Source organism: Fukomys damarensis, unplaced genomic scaffold (assembly GCF_012274545.1).
Source record: "Fukomys damarensis isolate Sample0158 unplaced genomic scaffold, DMR_v1.0_HiC HiC_scaffold_22, whole genome shotgun sequence".
Lineage (NCBI taxonomy): Eukaryota > Metazoa > Chordata > Mammalia > Rodentia > Bathyergidae > Fukomys > Fukomys damarensis.
The window spans coordinates 14,928,033-14,950,383 of NW_022900934.1; the positions used below are offsets into that span (position 1 = coordinate 14,928,033).

At 38.5% G+C, this 22,351-nt stretch overlaps 1 protein-coding gene across 3 annotated transcripts in view; it reads right to left on the minus strand.

The window, feature by feature from the left end:
- Positions 1 to 5,411: 5,411 nt before the first annotated feature.
- The window catches only part of Stk4 (serine/threonine kinase 4), an 89,115-nt gene continuing 72,175 nt past the window's right edge, over positions 5,412 to 22,351 (minus strand). Inside the window, exons 11-12 of one of the 3 annotated variants that reach the window (XM_010631483.1) lie at positions 11,509 to 11,590; positions 5,818 to 5,887 (exon numbers count right to left, since the gene is read on the minus strand). In XM_010631483.1, coding sequence (XP_010629785.1) covers positions 11,534 to 11,590 — 57 coding nt within the window. In that variant the 3' untranslated portion in view covers positions 5,818 to 5,887; positions 11,509 to 11,533. Of the gene's footprint in view, positions 5,888 to 11,508; positions 11,591 to 22,351 lie in introns of all 3 variants that reach the window. The other 2 variants (XM_010631482.2, XM_033767159.1) reach the window with 2 other exon arrangements.

Here is a 22,351-nt window from a genome sequence, read left to right on the forward strand (position 1 = left end):
AATTCTACTAACCTATTTTACTTCCTTTATAGCACATTATTATTCTGTTAGACTTGTTTACATGTTAGTCTCTGTGAATACAAGTTACAAATTAAACCAATCTTCCTGTGTTGCTTTGCAACAGTAAGTCAAAAACCACAAGCATTGCTGCCTCTGCTGATGTGATTTTTCTGAAATAAAGAACATCTCTTGGAAAAGCTCCAAACAAAAACTACAAGTGTCTCTCCATTTCTACATAGTATATTCTGGAAAACTAATGGTAAAACCTCATACAAGTATTTTTACTTTTAGCTGTAAATGAAATCTAGTTTGGTCTCAGATGTCTAAGTTTTTCACCAAAATAACCTTTGATGTTTTGCAGAATAATCCCAGAATGCACGCAGGACATCCAGCAAACCTGCCCCTGCCCCCGAAATGCTGGTAGGGCCCTCAACTGTTGTCAGTCAAAAACATTCCCAAATATTTCCAGAACAAATCCAGTGGGCACTGCTGCACCCTGAGAATCGTCTACAGAGAGGGTACACTACTTACAGCTGTCTTTGTAAAAACAAAATGAAGTAACCTAAATGGCTCTGTATTGTGGCTATCACAGTGCTATTACATATAAATTTACTCCACCCCTGCTTCTTTTGGTCATGATTCTTAACCTAATAGGAAACATGTTATCGCCTCTGGCAACAGCATGCCAGTTATGCAGACAGGCTATGGAATTATTGTATTAAATACTATAGAGTAGGTTGCCTCGAGACCCACTTTTTTTTGTTATCCGAGAGCAAACTTGGCACCTTGTGTTTGTGAGGCAGGCAGCACCACTGTGCTAAATCCCCAGCCCTCCCATACTTACTTTTTAGTGTAGTGTAACTCTGTTCCCTCTTTGCAGCAGGGAAAACTTTTAAGATTAAGAAAATGCAGGGTCAGCCTGGGGAATTATTTCTAGAAAAGGATGAGTTATACAAGTGCACGATCCTGCGGCTCCACTTGGAATGCTGGGCCATGCCTGGCCTGACATCATGCAACAGCAGACAGGGATGGTAGATTCCAACATCAGGCTCCTGGTGATCCCACATGAGACTCCCGCTCCAGGCTCTTTGTCCAGGCTGGACCTTCTCTTCACCTCCTCCCTCAATTCCTACTCTTCATCAATCTGGCCTTCTCTTCCTTGTTTTCCAAGTTTCAGGATATTACCTTCCTCAAGAGTATCCTTGGATGCCCCAGCAGCACTGGCTGCCATTCACGCTTCTGCGTTCACAAGACATGCACTTTCTTCTGTCCTAGTACTTCCAATGTTATGTGCTTTTGTGCTTGACTGACTCCCTAGGTGCTCTGTAATAACTGTCTCTCATGTATCTTTACTTTAGTGACAACTAGCTTTGTCCCTGGCACACAGCAGGTGATCAACAAAAGTTTACCTATCTGTCCCGGCTTTGGATCCTAAAATATACACAGCACACAGTGTCACAAAGGTTCACGCTGTTACGCAGGCATGAATATAGGACCTCATTTTTAAAAAGACAGGAGATCTGTGGTCCAAAGGACAGTTTATTTAAAACAAAGATTGACAAGGTATAGGAAAGAAGGAGGTAAAACAACAAATCTGACATAAAAGTATATAGGAAGGATCTCAAAATTAAAAAAAAAAAAAGGTAATGGAGGAAGCGATGTCTCATACATATACAAACAGCTGACCTCAACTGATTATTTACATCCAAACCTCACAAAATAGCATTTCAAGTCAGCACTTAAGCCAGTGTTATTAGTTTTTGTTACAAAAAAAATTAAAGCTACAAACTTCACATTTTAAATTGTACATTAGCAACAGCATTTAAGCTTTTTATCTTTAAATCCAAGTTGGTCTAAGTGCAAGCTGGTGAATTTTTTGCCAAACACAAACAAGAACGTGTACTCCAAAGACCATGACTGGAACCCTGATGAGACATAAACATGGTGCTAAGAAAGCACGGGCTGCAGAAGGGAGAATGGACCGAGCAGGAGCAATTCCCCCCTAAATAAGGAGCTGCGGTCGTTAGAGGCAACACGGTATGTTAGAAAGGACACTGGATATAAACCCTGACTGTCCTATACTACAGTGACATGGCTTTGAGCAACTGACTTTACCTCTCTGAGCCTCAGTTTCATCATCTGTAAAATGAGAAGAGTCAGACCTATGTCTCTCAAAGCTATTAAGTTTCTGCACATACAGGGCTATTTGGATTAACTGTTTCTCCTTGAGTGTACTTTGGAACTTTGTATTTTTCCAGCAACTTGTCTATTTCATTTAAATTGTTGAATGCATCAGCATAAAATTCTTCATACGATTCTGTTATTAGCCTTTTAATATCTACAGGGTCTATAGTGATGTCACTGCTCTCATTTCTGATACCAAACTGAGCTACTGAGTTTTATATGGTATAATAAATTTCTGGCATTTGATAGGTGCTAAATGAACGTTTCCTGGTTGGAATCTACAGTTTCAAGGACTCAAGTCTACAATTCATAAACTGCTTCAGAATACTGGTTCATTAGTTCATCCATTACATATATCATTCTATCTACCCATCCCTCTCTTCCTCAGCCAAATTTTCATCCAATTGCTAGTTGGACAAAAGAATATAAAGAAATAAAAACAGAAATGTGCTTCAAGTTCACTAGTGGGAGAGCAATTAAGATATTTTAAGAGACTGAGATTTTGCTGGGCATGGTGGCACACACCTGTAATCCCAGCACTCAGGAGGCTGAGGCAGGAGGATCGCTGTGAGTTCGAGACCAGCCTGGGCTACAGAGTGAGTTCCAGGTCAGTCTCAACTACATAGTGAGAGACCCTGTTTCAAAAAACAAAACAAAACAGAACAAAAAACAAAAAAAGAGACTGAGATTTTTAAAAAGATGTAATAAATGTGGGTCATGGTTTCTTGGAAGTACAGAAAACCTTAGAGTTCCCTGGAAGCTTGAGACAAATATTGAAGTGCGATGAAATGGAAATATCTTGAATTTAGTATTTAAGAAAAAAAATGACTAGGACTTGCTCCTCTGCCTTTCTGTTACTAGAAAACAAACGTTTCTTGCCGTGAAATCTATCTGATCCAAAACAATTTGACTTCTAGCCAAAGGACTCTGCCTACTAGACTGATGAGCAAAGGACATGCTGGATCAGTATGTTGGATGTAGATATGCTAAAAACAAAATAACCTCCAGATCAAGGTTCATGGCCCAACAACATTTATGGAGAAAAACTGAGCTTTCCTTTACTTTGATCTTGCTTGGGAAAGAAGAAAAAGGCTTTCTTCTTCGATCTCTGTTTAAAGAGGAAAGAGACTAAGGCAGAACTGTTAGCACAGCAAGTGGTGTCATGGAGCATCCACGCTCAATGCTTTGGTTTTTCAAACTTAGTTGGCTGTCAGACCTATTAATTCAGCTGTTTTCCAACCTAAAAATGCCACTTAGTCTGTGCAAGAAAAGATGGTAATTTCATTTTAAATAGATTCATGACTTTCCTTCTCTCTGCCACGAGTGTCCAACCTTTTGGCTTGCCTAGGCTATACTGAGTGAAGAGAAACTGTCTTGGGCCACATAAAAATATAAAATATAGTTGGTATATGTAAGTAACAAAACTTCTTTTTTTTTTTTTTTATCTGTTATGTCTGAGGCCTGCAGGTTAGACATGGTTGGATGTGTTTCTATAAGGTAATGCTATGAATCCTGATTCTACCACTTATTGACTGTATTGCCTTGGGAAAGAATATTTCCTCGAAACCTATTTTCCTACCTATGAGATGGAGATAAAGTACTTAACCCACAGGACTACCATGAAATTTGAAGATGACCTAGCCCAGGGCTTGGCATATAATAGGTGGCTAATAAATGCTAGTTGCCTGTTATTATTCCTGCAAGATCCTCAAATTGTCCTCTATTTTCTTTATCTACCATATAGCTACTTCAGTGGTTAAGCCCTGAAGACCAACTGCCTTTGCACATTTTTGAAAACTTGCTTTAATTGCAAACAACAGAATCTGACTGCAGAAGAACTATTCCTGCCTTTCCATTGATTCTCAGGTTTAGGGAGCAAGAGCAATTATGGAATCAAATTACAATATTCTTTGGTGCAACCTAGTCATGGTTTCCCTATCTGAAGGAAAAGATATTAGAAGAAAATAAAAAGATATCTGTCTTTCCCAATTGTGTTCTCTTTTCTGTGTAGCCAGTGTGGCTCTGAGCCAAAGTTACAGGAAGATGTCTCCATGCTGTCTCTTTTCAAAGACCTCTGCTGTGCTTCGGCCCCTAAATATGCCTCCACAAATGTGTGTCTGCTAGGCACAGCAGAACGCATGGACTCTCTGATTATTTTTCTCTGGGGAATCTTTCCATACATAGGTCACTTAAAAAGAAGCAAGGAAAGAGCAGGGTTCTGCCAGCTGGGATTCCTGGGACAACTTAACCCAAACAGACTCAAATCTTTTTCCTCAGGGAAGGGGCTGCTCAGTTCAGTGTCCCAGGAGTGGAGATCTGAGTTCCAAACCCTGCTCTTACTGTAAACTGGTTTCTGAGGTTGGCCATGTCACTTCCCTTCTCACAGGTGATCATTATTGTCCCTTCTAACTCCGGTATTCTATCTGTCCAGACTGAGCATCCTGGAGTATTCATTTCTATTTCCAGACCCCTTAATAGCAAAAGAAAACCATCACATATTTGAATGTGGATTAAAAAAAAAAAAAAAAAAAAAAGCAAAGCAATGCCCCATACCCCTTCTGATAAGGAATGCAGAGCAAAATGCCACTTGTATAATTTTTCACATGAACGAGAGCTTCAAAATCCCTTTCCTTTTGTGGACTGAACACAGCCCTGTGGTTGCTGAGAGTTCCTGGTAGGCCTATCCCTTTACCAGATCACCTCTCCTCTTAAGGCACTGGGAAACAACTGTGATGTGACTTTAGGCAGTTGGGAGAGTGGAGATGGATGAAATACATTGAAACAGTAAAGGTCAACTTGTAAAAATAGTACCAGGCTGCTCCTGGGATTCAAAGAGCAAACACAAATTCTCAAGGTGTTCTGAGCATCACTGTCAGCTCCAAAAGCCAGTCAGTGATGACCACACAAGGCCGAAACCATGGTGGAAACCAATCCTAATTTTTAAATGCAGCCCTACAAAGGGTGAGGGTGGCTCCTAGGATTCAGTGACCTCCTAGCAGGTTCCTGACGTCCTCGGCCCCCATGTTCCACAGTACCATAATCTTACAGAAATCTTTTATCCTAAAATTCATCTATAACCTATAAATCTGCTTTTAAATTTTTATTACTAAGGCTAATAAAAGCAACACATAAGAAATGAGAAGGTTGGACAGATAATACACACACACACACACACACACACACACACACACACACACACACTTATATGTTTTTAAAAAGTCTTCTAGAAAGAACAATAAAAAACTATTGGGAAAAGAAAAACACAAAGATAATGTAAAACTTTCCCAGCTCTCAACTAAGAGTCTCTGTTTCTGGGGATTAAAATTCTGAGTTAAAAGCGCCAACATAAATCTTCAAAGTAATACACCTGACCAACGTAAATACACACATCAAGATGGCACAATGACTGTCAAGGTAGCCCTTCCCACTGGCGCACATTCCTGAGTTCAAAAAGGTGCTCTGAAGAAATGATATAGTGTAAGTGCTGGCTGACAGTGTGAGACGAGCAATCCAGGATTCACCAAAGCCCAGGGCCCAGCCTTGCTCAGAAATTTTGTTGCCGCCTCTTTTTAGCCTCAATGGCATCCAGAATTGGCTGCCGCTTGGACTGGTACTTTTGCCGGATCTCTTCAATTTCCTGCTCCATCATGGGGTCGAGAGCCAAGAGCCTCTTCTGAAGGTCTTCCACTGTCCAACTCTTAAGCTAAAAGAAAAGTGAAATGCACAGTTACAAAAAATCACAGACCAATGGCAGAAGAGCAGAGAAGCCGAGCTTCCCCAGAGGAAAGGGAAACAGGAGGACACTGTGGTCAGATCAAGTGTGGGGTGGTGGAGGCTGGACGGTGACAATTCACTCCAACAAAGGGCACATCACAAAGCTGTTCTGAGACAATTTATCCCTGGATAAATTTATCTAAGTACTAATCTTTTACTATTTAATGTGGCCTAACCAAAAACTCTGAATACTTCCTTGCTCTCTATCCTTTAAATTAATAAAATATATGCTCATTGTTAGAGCAGTAAAATAACAGTAACTTGTTGTATATGAAATAATGACTGCCTCTTGGTTCTTACCTAATCCATGAGAGGAACACCTAGACCTGCCTACTTCTCTTTCTGGATCTATACCCCAGAGGATGGCACCAACTGAGAGTCAGGCGCTGTCCCCATCCCCGCCTTCCCATGCCCTCAGTGTCTTGGCTATATCATACCCATCACCACTGACATCTACTGGAGCTACTGATATGCCAGGCACCACTCTCAGTGCTGTGTGTAATCATCTATGTATGGTGTTTATGCATGCAGACACAACCTTCGGGTGGGGGCAGAGGTTGGGGAATGGAGGTGGTTAGAAAAATCTTGAAACCTCTGAGATTACAGTTTCCATCTAGACCAAAAAGGACTTGATATATAAATTAATAATAACAGATAGCACTTACATGCTTTTATGTGCCAGATGCTAAGTGCTTTACATATACGGATTCATTTAATCCTCCTAACAAATTATATGAGTCCATTATTAACCCCATGCTACAGGTGAATGAGCCAAACAGGAGGGTGGCTAAGTGTCCTGCCCAATATTTCCCAGCTAGTAAGTAGCAGAGTCAAGATTCAAACCCAAGTAGGATGGTTCCAGAGTCTATGCTCTACCAGCCCTGCAGAACTAGCAAAGACAAGCCTCAGAACTCAGCCTGTATTTTTAACACATGGCTCTGCTTCTAGCTAATGCCACAAGACTGGCAAGTTTCCAATTTCTCAAGGCCTTCCTCAGCCACAGAAGAGGGACAACGAAGCCTCTTCTTGTCCATTGTAAGAATTAAATGAGATCTGCTGCCGTACATATGGAGCATGACCAATCTTCGCTGCCAGGGGTATGAATGATGCCAACATTATCCACAGCAGCTTGTGATACTTCATTCTTTACTCTTAAGCAGCTAAAAAGGTACAGTGTACCCAGAACTCAAAGGCCTATCCAAGTCTCACAAGAGATCTGTTGTGCCCACATTTATAAAACCATCATCTCCCTCAGGCCTTCCTGCAGCCTCGACAGCAAAGTGTTAGAGAAAGCGGGTGAAGGAGCCCCCTTCTGTCCACCCCTCCTGAGGAGCGGGTGTGTGAATGAATGCTGCAGTGGCCTCCCTAGAAATTCTTCAGCATGACCTATCACCACAGGAATTTTCCTTGGCCAGCTCTGGGGAGGCTGTCTGAGGAGTGAGAAAAGCTCACCAGTTCAAGACGAAAGGTTCTTTGTAATGTGAGAATGGAAAGACTTGAGAGTATGGGGAAATGAGAGCCAAAAAAAAATCATGTTTTCTCCAGCCTGTGGTTTTATACCACCTTGGAGATTGATGCTTTTGGCCCAGGGACACCCTGAAGACTGGTATCGCCTAGTCTTTAGCTTTTTCAATTCCTTCTCCAAAGAGAGAACACTCCAAACCTAATACTGAAAGTTACTGTTAACTGTGAGAATCACAGACCTTAAATCTGTACAGGCTGTGTATCCTTCAAGAAGTGATTCCACTTCTTGAGCCTCAGTATCCTCCTCTGGAAAACAGACAATGCTAGTTCCTCACCTCTGGGTTGGGCTGTAATGAGACTTAGATGAGATAATGAGCCAATCCTTAGTGCAGAGCTTCATACAGTATGTATTTACAAACATCACCCATTCCCTAAATGGTAGTTATCACTGTTTCTACTGTTGCAGTTGTTACTATTATTACTGTTGATACTCTTAGAAAGTATTTAGTCTTCCAGAAACAAAATGTTCCTGAAACCTCTAATTCAAGCAGAATAAAACAAGTGAAAAAAAAATTTCTACTTTATTTTGTACTAAAAATGACTAAAGGCTGATACTTTCCCACAATGTCCATTAACTTACAGTTTAACAAAATATTTTTCATTTATCCATTTAACAAATATTCATTGAACTACTATGGGCCCGGCACCATTTGAAGCATGTGGGATACCTCAGTGAAACAAAACAAGCTTTTATTTTACTGAGGTGAGACAAATAATAAACACAATAAATTATTAAATTATTCTTATAGCAGGGGACTTAGTTCAGTGGCACCTCACAAGCGCAAGGTCCTGAGTTCAATCCCTGGTACAAAAAAAAAAAAAAATCACAGCATTAAATTATTCTTACAATAGAAGGTGATATGTGATTTGGAAAAATAAAAGCAAAGAGCCGGACATGGTGGCACATGCCTGTAATCTCAGCACTTGGGAGGCTGAGGCAGGAGGATCGCTATGAGTTCGAGACCAGCCTGGGCTACATAGTGAGTTCCAGGTCAGTCTCAACTACATTGTGAGACCCTGTCTCAAAAAAAATAAAAAAAGCAAAAACAGAATGAAGGAAGGCAGTGTGAGAACTTGGAGGGAAGACTGGCTTTCCATGCACCCATTAGGATGAAGAGTAATAGTAAGTTGTTAAATTGCACTGACATTCCAACTCGCTCTGCAACTTTGGGCAAAACTCTTCTCGACAGGCTTGCTTCCCCATTCTAAAAGACAGCTACAAGTAGATGGTCTCAGGGGTCGTCTTTCCAGACTCAGTATTTCTGTGTGAGATGTATGGATCATCTGTATCAGAATCTTTTGTTAGAAATATTGAGTCCTTAACACCAACCCAATTACTTAACCAGATTCCCTGGGAGGTGTTTACATTTTCATAAGCTATTACTGTATTTCTTAAAAATCCTCAAATTTGAAAAGCATGATTCTGCACCTTCCTTTTTGTTTTTGTTAGCAATATTCTCACAAAATAAACGCTGCTTGTCTCTAGTCCAAGGCTTCATATAGGGTTCCCATGTTTAGACAGCCTTGTTGCCCTTGATTCTAATCTGAGGTCACAAGCCCTCTTGCTTTACTTCAGCTACCTTCATCTAATTTATGGCTGCCATAAGGCATTTGGGGCTTAAGTTACACCTGACCTATTAGAACACAGCAGCCAGACATTGTTGAACATTTGGTCACACCATCCAGATATGGATTTTTGTGAAAAACAAGCTCAGACAATGGTTTCATGGCGCCAAGGGTAGCGTTTCACCTTCCTGGTCTTTGGTGACATAAATAAATTTTAAATGGCTATCTTGCAGTAAAATAACTGTAGTTCTACAGTTATACTACTGCCAGCATCCTAAAGGAGCAAATTCTTAAACTAGCCATGTAACTAACATGAAGTGTTTTCACCACCTAAAGCAAATCCATCTAGGATACAAGCATCCTCTATATGCTGTGGTTCCCACATTTATATGTCTAGGCAGAATTCTCTGAGCTCCAGACTCACACATCCAGATCATATTTTAGTCCTGATAACTCATGGAAATCTAAACTTACATTCTAGACAAAATTCTTAAGTATCAACTCTCCCTCATCCCAAAACCTCTTCAACCTTACTTCTCAGTCTTCTTGACCTCAGAAATGCTCCTGATCTTTCTCATTACCTCACCACACTCCTGCTTACATCCAAACTTCAGCAATCTTATTGACTTCATATCCAAAATACTGGTATTATTCAAACTTAGCCACAGTTTTCTGTCTCTACCTTCATTCCCTCAGTCCAATTCACCATCCTCTTACAGCAACAAACACACCTAAAAACATAGAAATATATCAGAGATCATATCACTTTTATGTCTCTTTCTTCACTCAGAATAAAATCCAAATCCCCAGGCCACACTACTCTGGCCTCCACTTTCCCTTCCAATTTTATTACCTACTTACTGCTCTCTCCTTCGGTCAGGGCCCTCTAGTCACACTTTATTTCTGATCCTCAAACAGGCTACATATTTTCCATCCTCAATGGCCTACAGAATTGATGATGCTTTTGCCTGGGTGGCTTATGCTCCATTCTTTCTTACCCTTTACATTTTAGCTCAGATATCAACTCCACACAGGATGTGAGGGACCCTTTTTTATCTTATCTAGCGAGGTTGCTCCTCTAGTCCCTGCAAAACAATCATATATCTTGTAATTATATGTATTTCTTTTACTTGTTCTCTTATAAGATGTTAGTTCTATGAAGGAATGAATGACCTTGTCTGTCTTATTCACCATCCTATATATAATTCTGGTTGAAGGGACAGATGAATGAAATACCTTTCATTTCTAGCCATACAATAATGAAAGCCACTGAAGCCAAGAGAACAGATTTACGCCGAGTACCTGAACATGCAACCAGGTTCTGGGCTCAGAGGACTAGGTATAAAATAAGAGGTAAGTTTTTGTCCCCGATAAGCTTTTAAACTGAAAGGTGATTCCTGCTCAACTTTCTTTTGAAATCAAAGAAAATCTATGCTCACTAAGTATCATGTTTGTTTTGTACTGGCTAAACAGAAACAGGTGTCAAATTCTGGGTCAACTCTAAAATCTCTAAAAGGCATGCCCAGTTAAATTTTTTACTCAGACACAAAAGTACTACCATAAGAGAAACACCTTGGAAAGAATGAGATAATCAGAAGACTCTGGGCAAGACAGAGTGAATGGCCACCTCACAGCCACAGCTCATTAGTAAATGTGGGTTATGCCAAAGAAAACAGACCACACACAGGGATTTTTGGTTCACTTCCTGGGAGAAGTCACATTTTAGAAGAAGAAACTAAAACAAGCCTCTTAATCATGGGTGTTTACAATTTCGAAGCCACCTGAAGGCTATACATACATCAGTCCCAGATCAGTAGGAAAGGATGAACTGAGCATGATAGTACCGACATTCTGCGGTTGCACTCACTGCCTGCTGTCTGATAAACACCTAGACTTTGCCTGCCACCGCCTTTCATCCAGTCAGGTGATCCTGATGTCTCTTGAAGGACACCTGAGCAAGTAAGGCAACATATGTGCAAATGAGGTTTCTCTTAAAAGATGCGATCTCTGGAAATGTGCTGTATTTTAAGCAGATCTTTATTTTAGTTCAAAATTCAGCCTCACCCAGTTTTAGCAGGGTATAATGCTGAACTCTACATACACATGGAGGAAATATGTTCATTACTTTAGCATTTGCCACGTGTTAGACATTGAACTAAATATTTTATCTGCAGTATTTCATTTAATCTATTTCTAAGGTAGGCACTATGATTATCCTCCTTTTATATATGAGGTTGATAAAAGTAGACAAATAATTTGCCTGAAGTGATACAATAAGTAACTGCGAAAGGCAAGTAATTAGAAGAAATCTGAAGTACTCCAGAAATGTGGCTGAGTTAGGAAAAATATAGAAGACTAAAAGAATTATGATCTTAACAGATATTAACTATGTCACAGGGCCCTTAATGTTTGATAATGCCTGCTGCCTCTAGTCCTGACAGATGACTTTAGGCAAATTACCTGATCACCCTGGAGCTTCATTTCCTCATCTATAAAATGGGAACGCTGCCTCCTTTCTTCTTGTAAACACTTCGAGTGCTTCCTACATGAATAGAATGTTGCTGAGTTACAATGACCCAATTCAAGCTGACTTAATTTTCAAATCAAATCAATCAACATTACTATCAGTTCTGCAAGACTAGGAACAGCTAGAACAACATGAAGAAAAAAAAAGCAAAATATCAGACACTTGGCAAGAATACTGGCTTTGAGCTCTGCCCCGGGTAGTTGGATACTACTGGGCAAATCATCTAGCATATGCCTCCGTTTTCTTATTTGTAATAGAGGATAACAGTATTTGTCATACAAAGGGAAGAGGTCAGGATAAGAAGTATTGGCAAAATATATGCCATCATACCTGATGCATACCAGAAAGGGGATACACAAGAGGTGACAGAAAACTATGGTGAATGTTTAAATTTTTGAAATATATTACTGTAAAAGACACACTGCCATTAATCCCTCTCAAAGTAGTCTCCCTCACTTCAAGCACACTTATCATTCTTGTCAATTTTTTTTTGGATTATTGATACATTCTAGGTATACAGTACAGTTACATTCATTACTGGGATCTTGTACCTTTACATGACAGGTCTTAGTTCTCATTTTTCCCCTTGTCCCTACCCTCCCTTCACCCCTCTTTTTTTGTTTGTTTGTTTGCTTGTTTTTTTTTTGGTTTTTTTTTTGAGACAGAATCTCACTCTGTAATTTTAGGCTGGCCTTGAACTCGCCATGTAGCCCAGGCTGGCCTTGACCTTGCAGCAATCCTCCAGCCTCAGCCTCCTGAGTGCTGGGATTACAGACATGTATCACCATGCTCAGGTCCTTGTCTCTTTCTGAAGCAGTTCTAGAAAGTCCTTTTTTGTGTCTTTAAGAGGAGTCATCAAAAATATGGTGAATGCTACTGCTGAGCACCATCCAACAGAAAGGCAGTCTTGTAAAAACATTGCAATGTGTCCTCATCCACCTTATTCACTAGAGCTGGCACATGCAATTTCTGTCTCTTCTCCAAAGTCAAAATGACCATGAAAGGCAGAAGTTTCAAATCCATTCAGAATATCAAGGTAAGAATGTCAGTACAACTAAAGACATTCACAAAAAAGAACTTCCAGAACTGTTTCATAACAACAGGATAAGTATGGGATATCCCATTGTTTGGGATAAGTATGTTTAAAGCAAGGGGGAGTATTCTGAGGGAAATTAATGGTAATTAATATCTTTTACTATAATAAATATTTTAAAAATTTAAACACACATCATTTTTTAGACCACACCTAGTAGTTGGGAGCTACAACCTCTGGAAAATGGAGGAAATGTGTTATGTAAAAATAGTAGATGCTGTTCCTATAAGATGAGCTCACAATATGGTGCAGGACACAGAACACACAGAGAGAAACATCTCTGGTGATCTGTGTAAGAAATTCCAAGTCAACCTGGCTTACTTCCTTTAGGTCAGACCACAGCAAAATCCTCAGTCCATCAGTAGGAATACAAAAAGCTGATGGGAACTAATTTCTTCTCAAACAGACTTAGCAACTCTGAAATTCTGAATCGCATCATACCAATGTGAACACACAACTGGCAAGAGACCAACTGTGAAGCTCTGACTGATGCCTTCATCCCAAGAGAATTACACTGACAATGAGCCCATCTTAAATAAGCAGAGATAGACGAGCTAAGCTAAACACATGAGAATGTATAGCAGAGCTTCATCCTGCCTTGACAAGCCCCACAGTGAACAAAAAGGGCTGGACCATAACTGTGTATAGGGTTTAGACTCATTTCAAACTTTTGCTCCTCTGATACTAGAAACTTTTACAAGTCTATGGTGTAAATGATGCCAAAATCATAAAGGAGATATTTGCTAAGGCTTTTAAAGATAAACTTCAATTCCATACATCCCACACTTGAATACTCGTAATTCTGCCTCAACTGTCACAAAGTGTTTCTCAAACACATCAACTCTTCTGGATGGGCAAGTCAGACTGACGATGTTTTATTACGGGTATGAATGAAGAAAGAATGAATACACCTCGGAAATTTAGCAACATGACAGGGAAGTTTTAATAGAAGCTACAAAACTGAATGAAGGTACAAAATGACATTCCACACCTTCAATAACAGCCACTAGAAAGCTGGCAGAAAGTACAGTAGAAAAAACATACAAAGGTCTGTCAAAAGGCATCAGTGTCCTTGACTTAGTTCCACCAAAGAGACCTGACCTGTCCTAATGTGAACCTGTCTCCGTCCAGAAGTGGGAGAGGTGACTAACAGGATGACATTCTCAGGTGATGTGGTAATCACTCACCAGTTGAAGAAAAGGATGACCAAGCAGAAAGTTAACTCGTATGGATTAACTAAGCACCACACCATCAGTTTCAAAAGAACTTGCTCCTTAAATCTGTGAGAATGTTAATAAGAGATTTCTTTTGATTCAAATTAGCCATGTCAAATGATGCTTCTGTCAGGCCCCTATAAAATCCTGCTGCTGCTCCAACAAAAAGGAAGAAAAGCAGCAAAATTATTATCAGTTAGTGACTACTTAAACCCACTTTAAGGTTATAATCACTTCAAACAGACACAATGCAATTCCTTTTACCAAAATTCCAACTGAAGAAACCATACACGTATACAACATTACTCTCCAAGAAGACTGCAATGAATTCTGGGAGGTTGATGCAAGAGGATCACAAGTTCAAACCCAGACTAGGTGACTTGGTGAGACCTTGTCTCAAAAGTAAAAAATAAATAAAAAGGGACTAGGGAGGTAGCTCAGTGGGAAAGACATAGGTTTGTTTTGTTTTGTTTTGGTTTTTTGGTACTGGGGATTGAATTCAGGCAGGCCACTGAAATGCTGAGCTAAATCCCCGGCCCGGGAAAGACCTAGGTTTAAGCTCCCATACCACCAAAAACAAAAATAAAAAGTAGAAACAAAAAGCAGTGTAAGAGGAGGGGGAAAAGGAGAAGAAGACTAGAGTGAAATACAGATAATAAGCTTGAACTCTGGCACTGGTCTCTTAAAAGATTGCACTCAAACAACCTGAAGACTGCCTCAATGGACCCTTACAAGTTGACAGATCACAGAGACAAGAGAGTGTGTGCGTGTGTGTGTGTGTGTGTGTGTGTGTGTGTGTGTGTGTGTGTAAAGGAGGACATGGTTTGAGTAGAAGGTAGATTAAATAGGACTGGGGGAGGGAGGAGGGAAGGGGAAAGGATTAATGGAGGTGAAAGTATGCTATATTCATGTACCACAGCCCACAATTCTGTATTGCAAATATGCAGTAATTTTTTAAAAAATGGATATGGTTTGAAAGAGAAACAAAAACACAAAAAGTAAAAGATGTTTTCTTTCAATGATGGAATTTTACTATAATATAAAGTTTACTGCTTGCATATTGTTTTTGAAGGTTAACTGAAAATCATTCTTATATTTATAAAACAAAATTAATTTTTGAAGTACTATTATATGCTAGAATTTTCTCCAACATATGTTCTGAAAATTTACAGCTTACTATAAAAATAATGCACTTATTCTGTGAGTTTCATGCCTTTGGCCAAAAGCAGTAAAACAGTTTTGACTTTTTTTTTTTTTTTTTTTTTTTTTTTTTTTTTTTTTTTTTTTTTTTTTTTTTTTTTTTTTTTTTTTTTTTTTTTTTTTTTTTTTTTTTTTTTTTTTTTTTTTTTTTTTTGGTATCAGGGATCAAACTTGGGACCTTGCACTTGTGAGGCAGGTGGTGGAACCACTGAGCTAAATCCCTGGCTCTAGTTTTAACTTTTTGAAAGTCCTGATTTTTTCCTATCATTTTATTGTCACATCTCTTTTATTAGTGCACATTAGTTATACAGATGAATAGATTTCATGTTGGCAGATTCATACATTCACACAACACACTTTGATCATTTTCAGTACCCAGTACCCCCTGACCCTTTCCCCCAGGTTCACACTGGGATAGGCTCTGTATCATCTCAATTCCATGGCAAGAACACATAAGGAACTTTCACATTCCCGAAGAAAAAAGAATAACAGATCCTGCTACAGTTTGACCTCCCCTCCCAAACTCAAGCTGAAAATTTTTTTCAAGTTGAAATTTAATTGTCACTGTGACAGTATTAATAGGTGGGACCTTGTAAGAGGCAATCAGAATGGATTCAAGCTGCTGTCATGGGATGGGGCTCCAGATTTTTCTCCGTATCACTTTCTCTCATTTGCCCTTGGATAAGGTAATGAAGCATCATAAAGGACGTCAGCAGATGCTGGTGCCCTGCTGGACTTCCCAGCCTCCAGAAATGTGAACCAAATAAATCTATTCATTACAAATTACCCAGTCTGTTTATAGAAACAGACTATGGACTAAGCCAGTGGTGGCAAAACTATGGCACAGGAGCTGCAGCTGGCTGTTATCATTGAAAGCTCTAAAGGGTTTGTTTGCCATTACTGGACTAAGACAAAGGTCCGCCTTGCTAAGATTTAGTGTTACAACTTTAATCATAAAGTACCCACTCTGAGTCACACACATGCAGTAGACCTGGCATGGGCATGGGTAGAGTGACAGAGAAGTGTAAGGGTGAGCAAAGGACAAAAGACATACAACAGGCTCCCTTAAGTCTAGAAGCAGAGGGAAATGGGGCAGTTAAATCAGGAAGCAAGCTACAGTCTGAGGCATTATTTAATAAGTGCCAATAACAGCAGTCAGAGCTACTTTTAACTAAGTACTCCATGCTAGACTTTGTGCTCAGCACATTACATGCATCATCTCATATAATTCTCAGAACAGCCCATGAAATAAGTAATATTACACCCATTTTACAGAAACAGAAATTGAAGCTCAGAGAGACACGGGATTGCCCATGGTCCCACAGCCTGACATGAATGAGCCAGGGTTATAAACCCTAGTGCTTCTTTATGCAAAACCCAGCCAACTTTGTTAAGGAAACGTACTGCAGGAAGAGAGAGAAGGAAGAGTCCTTAAGGTTATAGAGGTTACTCATCCAGAGAGAGGCCTGAATTTTAAGAGTTTTTAAAAAGTAAAATGCAGTGCTCACTTCGGCAGCACATATACTAAAAAATGAAATGTAAATTTTGTTATTTCCATTAATTATAACACTTGAGAAATATAGAACAAAATTAGGTTAAATAAATGAAAAGATAAGCTTATTTTATTCAATATTACCAGTAACTACTCAAAACTCAGCCCCTGCTTTTTCACACGTCCATGATTCTGCTGAATAACTGCCTTCTGAGGAAGGGAATAACCAGCCAACCTTCTAGCCTAGCTCCAATTCCTTTCTCCCCACCAATGCCATTTCTTTTAATAAAGTGGAAGCTCTTTGAGAATAGGAGCGCTGTATATCTGATACATTCTGAGAGTCAGTCCAGCAGAAAAAAAATTCTCAATAAAAATTTAATAAAAACATTTACATAATCTTTAAGTACTAACTTGAAAATACTAACTTCTTATTGGGTTCTTTCAAGCAGTAAGGAGACATCAGGCTTTTCAGAGGCTTTAAAAGTAGGTAATCAATATAGAAGCCTAAGAGGACAATATAAATTCATTAAGTAAGGTTAAGTCAATTACTCAAAATTGACCCATTCACTTCAAAACCAAAATTTACACTCCTGATTACAAGGAAAAATGGATATAAAAATTCATCCTAGTCCTATTTGCTCATGATTGCTCTTTAATTTAAAAAATCCTATATTAAGAGTAGCTCTAAATTGGTGTATAAATTTTACACTTAGTGAAACTTCAGGAAGGTAGTAACACTCATTAAACTGCCCCGAATAACTGTAAATGCCTAAAGAGAGTGGAAAACAAGAATAGACTGGAATGTGATGCTACTGACATTTGAAAATACTAAGGGGAAACATCAAAAGTAACGTCATTTTTGTAGGGTTATTAATCTTTCAGAAGATATGAAAACCTAAAACACCAAGGGCACCAAGCTGTATTTTTTTTAATGTAGCTTAGTAATTCAGGAAAAGCTGGCTATGTGCGTAAAGACTCTGCAAGTTATATGCCTCTGTACTATATCTTGGGCTGGAAGTTTCCAAGACAGCAAAAAGGCCAGGCTGCTTCTCTCTCTTCCTACCAAATAATGAAAGCCCAAAGAATCCCAAGCCACATCCGGAAGTTAAAATGAAAATTGATCTCATTTTATTTCATGTAGTCTTAAAAGGTATTTTCAAGATCCAACTTTAAATACACTGAAAAAATAAAATGTTTGAAGAAAACTAGTCAGGAATGAAAATAAAAAGTTCTCTAGAGTCAGGCACTGTGGCACACAGCTATAATCCCAGCCCAATGGAAGTCTGAGGCAGGAGGATCATTAGTTTGACCCCAGCCTTAGCAGCTTAGCAATTTAGCAAGACCTTGTCTCAAAAACGGCTTGGGACGTAGCTCAGTGTGAAGGCCCTGGGTTTAATTCCCAATACTACCAAAACAAAACAGAAAATTCCCTAAGTAAACTATTTATTAGGCTTGAATTTTTATAATTTCTGCCTTATTATAATTATTAGCACATGCTAACTGAACAATAGGTTGAATTGTGGTATTTACATACATGTATGTAACATGCTTGATCATATATACCTTCCGTACTACCTCCTTTTACCTCCTTCCCATCAGTACTCTTATTTTTCCCTAACAGACCCTGTTCTATTTTCATACCATCTTTTCTGTTTTTTTAAAGTGAGAAAATTTGCAAGTAAGTAACACTCTCTCTTCAGAAAGTATATAAAACTCTCTATGTCCTATTGCTGGATACGCCCATGTAATGAAGAGTCCAAGATTCATAACCTAAATACCCCTTAAAGAAATCCTTGTCAAACAATCCTTTGGATAGGCAGTGTTGATCTTGCAACAAAAGCAGACAAATTCTATCTGCAAGGAATGTAAGGATCTTTCTGCAAAGGCCAGAAGTCTTGGGACCTGAACTTCCTGCAGCTTTAAAAATATAAATCAGGTCAAAAACTAAAAATCTCATTTCCAAAACCACACGACTTTTAAACAGGGACTTTTATCATTTTTGTTTCTTCACCGTTCTCGTTTAAGACTCTCTGGGAAAAGGTGGATTTAATTCTTATTCTTAGATGCATTAATATGTATATGCCCTAGATATTTTGGGATAGTTCTTTATCCTTCTCCACAAGTGTTTAATTGGTATAGTCAAATGTGACAATTTATGCCATGATAATACTTTCCAAATATGTATAAAATCACAAACCAGAAAAAATTCTATGTAAAGACCATCTGCCCTAGTTTTCCAGTTCAGAAAATATGATAATCATATTCTTAGCTGTCAAAACTCATAATTTAAAATACTTAGCCTCTCTGATATGACATTTTTGAAAATAAGCATCCCAAATGTTTTCTAAAATGGACAAGCATCTTAAACAAAGAAAATGCCTCCAGTCTGGAGTCTGACTTACAACTTGGAAGGGAGGCGAGAATGATAAATACACTGCTGTGCAGATGTCACAGACAGGTACTATGGAAAGGTAAAATTCATGATTAAAATGATGTTTATATGTCTGTAAACATATTTTTTATTACCTGAACGTATAAACTTTTTCACAAATTCTTTTCCTCTCATGAACAGTCTGATACTTGTACAGTAACTTGAGTACCCTTGAGTTGTGACTGGCCTGATGTACAAACAACTTGGGTTAATTAGGTGAATGGAAGAATCATCTGCCTCTTGTTATCTATAGCACGTACCCAGGTAAACACCCAGATCTCAGCTGTACTGACTGACGACCAATATGAGTTACAACCAGCCTCGGGAACTGACTGAGTTTTTAAGTCAAGGGTCCAGGGTATAATCATATAGTTATTACCATTTCTGGATGGATTTTTCAAAAATCAGTTATCACTCTAACCTCTGGATTCATCCCTCTGCATGAGTCCTATGACACTCTTTTATTGAAGGCAATACCTGTTTATATTAAATCTCCCTTTCTTAACCTACTTGATGGTTTCTAGCTCCTGAACAGACCTACATCTGCTTCAGGAAAGAAGGGTGCAAGTGAACACATAAGTACATGCTTTACCACTACTAAAATACAAAACAAAACAAACCTTCTAAGGCACTAAACACCAAACGCAAGTTTAAATTTGAAAAATGCCAAGATAATTTTAAATCTATAGTAGTCTAGTAAGTACATTTATAATTCAAACCTAGAATTAAAATACTCTTATTTTCTTCCACTGAAAATTACTGCTGAATTAACAAATTCTAGTAGATGCACACAACTAAAACTTACACATCAATGAAAATGAAGAAACCCCAGATTCATTCAATAACATGGATGGATTCCCAAGGTGGCTAAGTGAAAGAAATCAAACACAAAAGGCAAGAAGATTGTATTAAATGACTACATTAAATGATGCCTTAGAAAAGACAAACTTATAGGAACACTGTACAATGCATGAGAGAAATTTTCAGGGTAACAGCATTTATAATGCTGTATGTATCTGTCAAAACTCAACTATATACTTAAAAGGAACAAATTTTACAGTGTGTAAGTTAAACCTCAATGACCCTGACTTTACAAAACAAGAAAACTACATATAAAAAAATGTGGGTGATAGTTGAAGTAATATGTAAAGGAATTTTATAGACTTAAATGGATATTTTATAAAATGATGACTGAAGAATCAATAAGCTGAATAGTCCAGTGAAGAAAAATTTAGAATAAACTCACAGGAAGTAGAAAAAAGATAATGATAATGGCTGGGGATTTAGCTCAGTGGCACCACCCCTGCTTTGCAAGTGCAAGGTCCAGAGTTCAAACCCCAGTACCCCCCCAAACAAAAGTTAATGCTCAATGGCAAGGATCAACAAAACCAAAAACTAGTTTTAGCTAAAAGCAATTTAAAACCTCTGGTAAGTTTGATTTTTTAAAAGCAGCTGAGGAAATTACAAATATTAGGAATGAACAGCAAACTATAACTACAGATATGCCTTTATTGGGGGTGGTGCTGAGGATCAAATGCAGGGCTTCAGGCATGTTAAGCAAATATTCTACCACTAACCTATACATCCAATCCCAGATGCTGCAAATTTTAAAATCTAAAATTTATGCCAATACATTTAAAAATGAAGATGAAATAATATCTAGGCCAGAAAACCTTAGATTACTCTGTAATGAAACCAAACAAGACTAAGGGCTAAGAAATTTGGACTACAAGGACAAAGCAAGATGAGCTAAAACTGTTAAAAACATGTAACAGGATGAAACAATCTTAGAAAATAGAGGCAACCACAATATTATTGGTGCTCTGCCTATAGAACAGTGGTAGGGAATCTATAGCATGCATGCTGCAGCAGGCTGTTTATTACCATTAAATACTCTAAAAGGGCCGGGGATTTAGCTCAGTGGTGCTCCTCCTGCCCTGGAATTCAATCCCTGTTACAAAAAAAAAAAAAAAAAAAAAAAAAAAAAAAAAAAAAAAAAAAAAAAAAAAAAAAAAAAAAAAAAAAAAAAAAAACACCAACAACAACAAAAAAACCCCAAAACCTCTAAAAGGTTCGCCATCAGTGCTACAGAAGCAGGAAAAAGGTCAATGCTCAACTTCTAGTTCTGGCAACACGGCTGACTTCTGAGAAAATGGAAACTTTCTCCTGTTTATGCGTGTGCCTGTAGGTATGGGTGTGTGTCTAGAGACACCCGCGTACACCCAAACCCAGCCATTCTCATGATGTTAACAGTGAATCAGTGAGTCAGGGAAAATGAACACCAGGGTAGTCCTAGAGAAGAAAAGAATCACAAAGTCCTAAAGAGCAACCAGAAGTCCTGTCAGTGCTGCCCTGGTGAGAAGGCAGGATTCAAGGACCTTGTTGTTTGGTGATTATAGAAATAATAATAAAAACAATAATAAAAGCCAGATTTTAAAAACTATTTATTACCTGCTCATTATAGCTGGTCACATGTTAAGTGATTCACGTATATTAGTTTCACTTGATCTTTACTAAATCTTTTTTTTTCTCCCGGTACAGGGGATCCAACCCAGGACCTTGCGCTTCTGAGGCAGGCGCAGAGCCAATGAGCTAAATCCCCAGCCCTTCTTTACTCAATCTTATAACCATAATTAACCTGATTCTACAAATGGAGAATTTGAGGCTTAGGGAATTACATAATCCAATCTGTCTGAGATTAAGCAGTCAGCAAATGGCAGAGACTAAAATTGAATGTTTTTTTTTTTTTTCTGAGTCAAGTCTGTACTTTTAATGAAACATCATCCAACATCTAACATTGGGTGCTTTCAATATTAATTCAGTTAAGTACAGAGAGAATGAAGTGCAAAGAAACCTACAAAAGCCTTCATGGTGAGTAGCACTGGAATATATGAGTACATGTGGTTTAGTTGTTTGCCTCCCTTATGAAGAGCTAGCATACAGCTTGCAATTTTACTCAAGCCAAGTCACTACAACACTAAGTGCATAGGGGTAAAGGACTGGCTTTCTTCAACAGTAAAATGAAAAATCCAGATAATTTGAGCTAACCTGTACACTTTGTGATATATAATAAAAATTTCATGGGCAGATGTTCTCTGGGAATAAGTTTTGGCTGAAATTTTTAAAATGCAATATCCAAGCTTTTGAACGACTACCTTCCAACTTGTATAAGTCTCTTTCTTCTCAGAAATGTCCAGAGGTAAAAAACAAAACAAAACACAAAACACTGCATGATGCCTCTGTTGAAGAGATAAAAGCAGAAGCTGGCACAAGTGTCCATTAAGGCACCTTTGAATCCTAAGTCTGTCATTTTCTTTCTTTCTTTTTTCTTTTTTTTTTTTTTTTT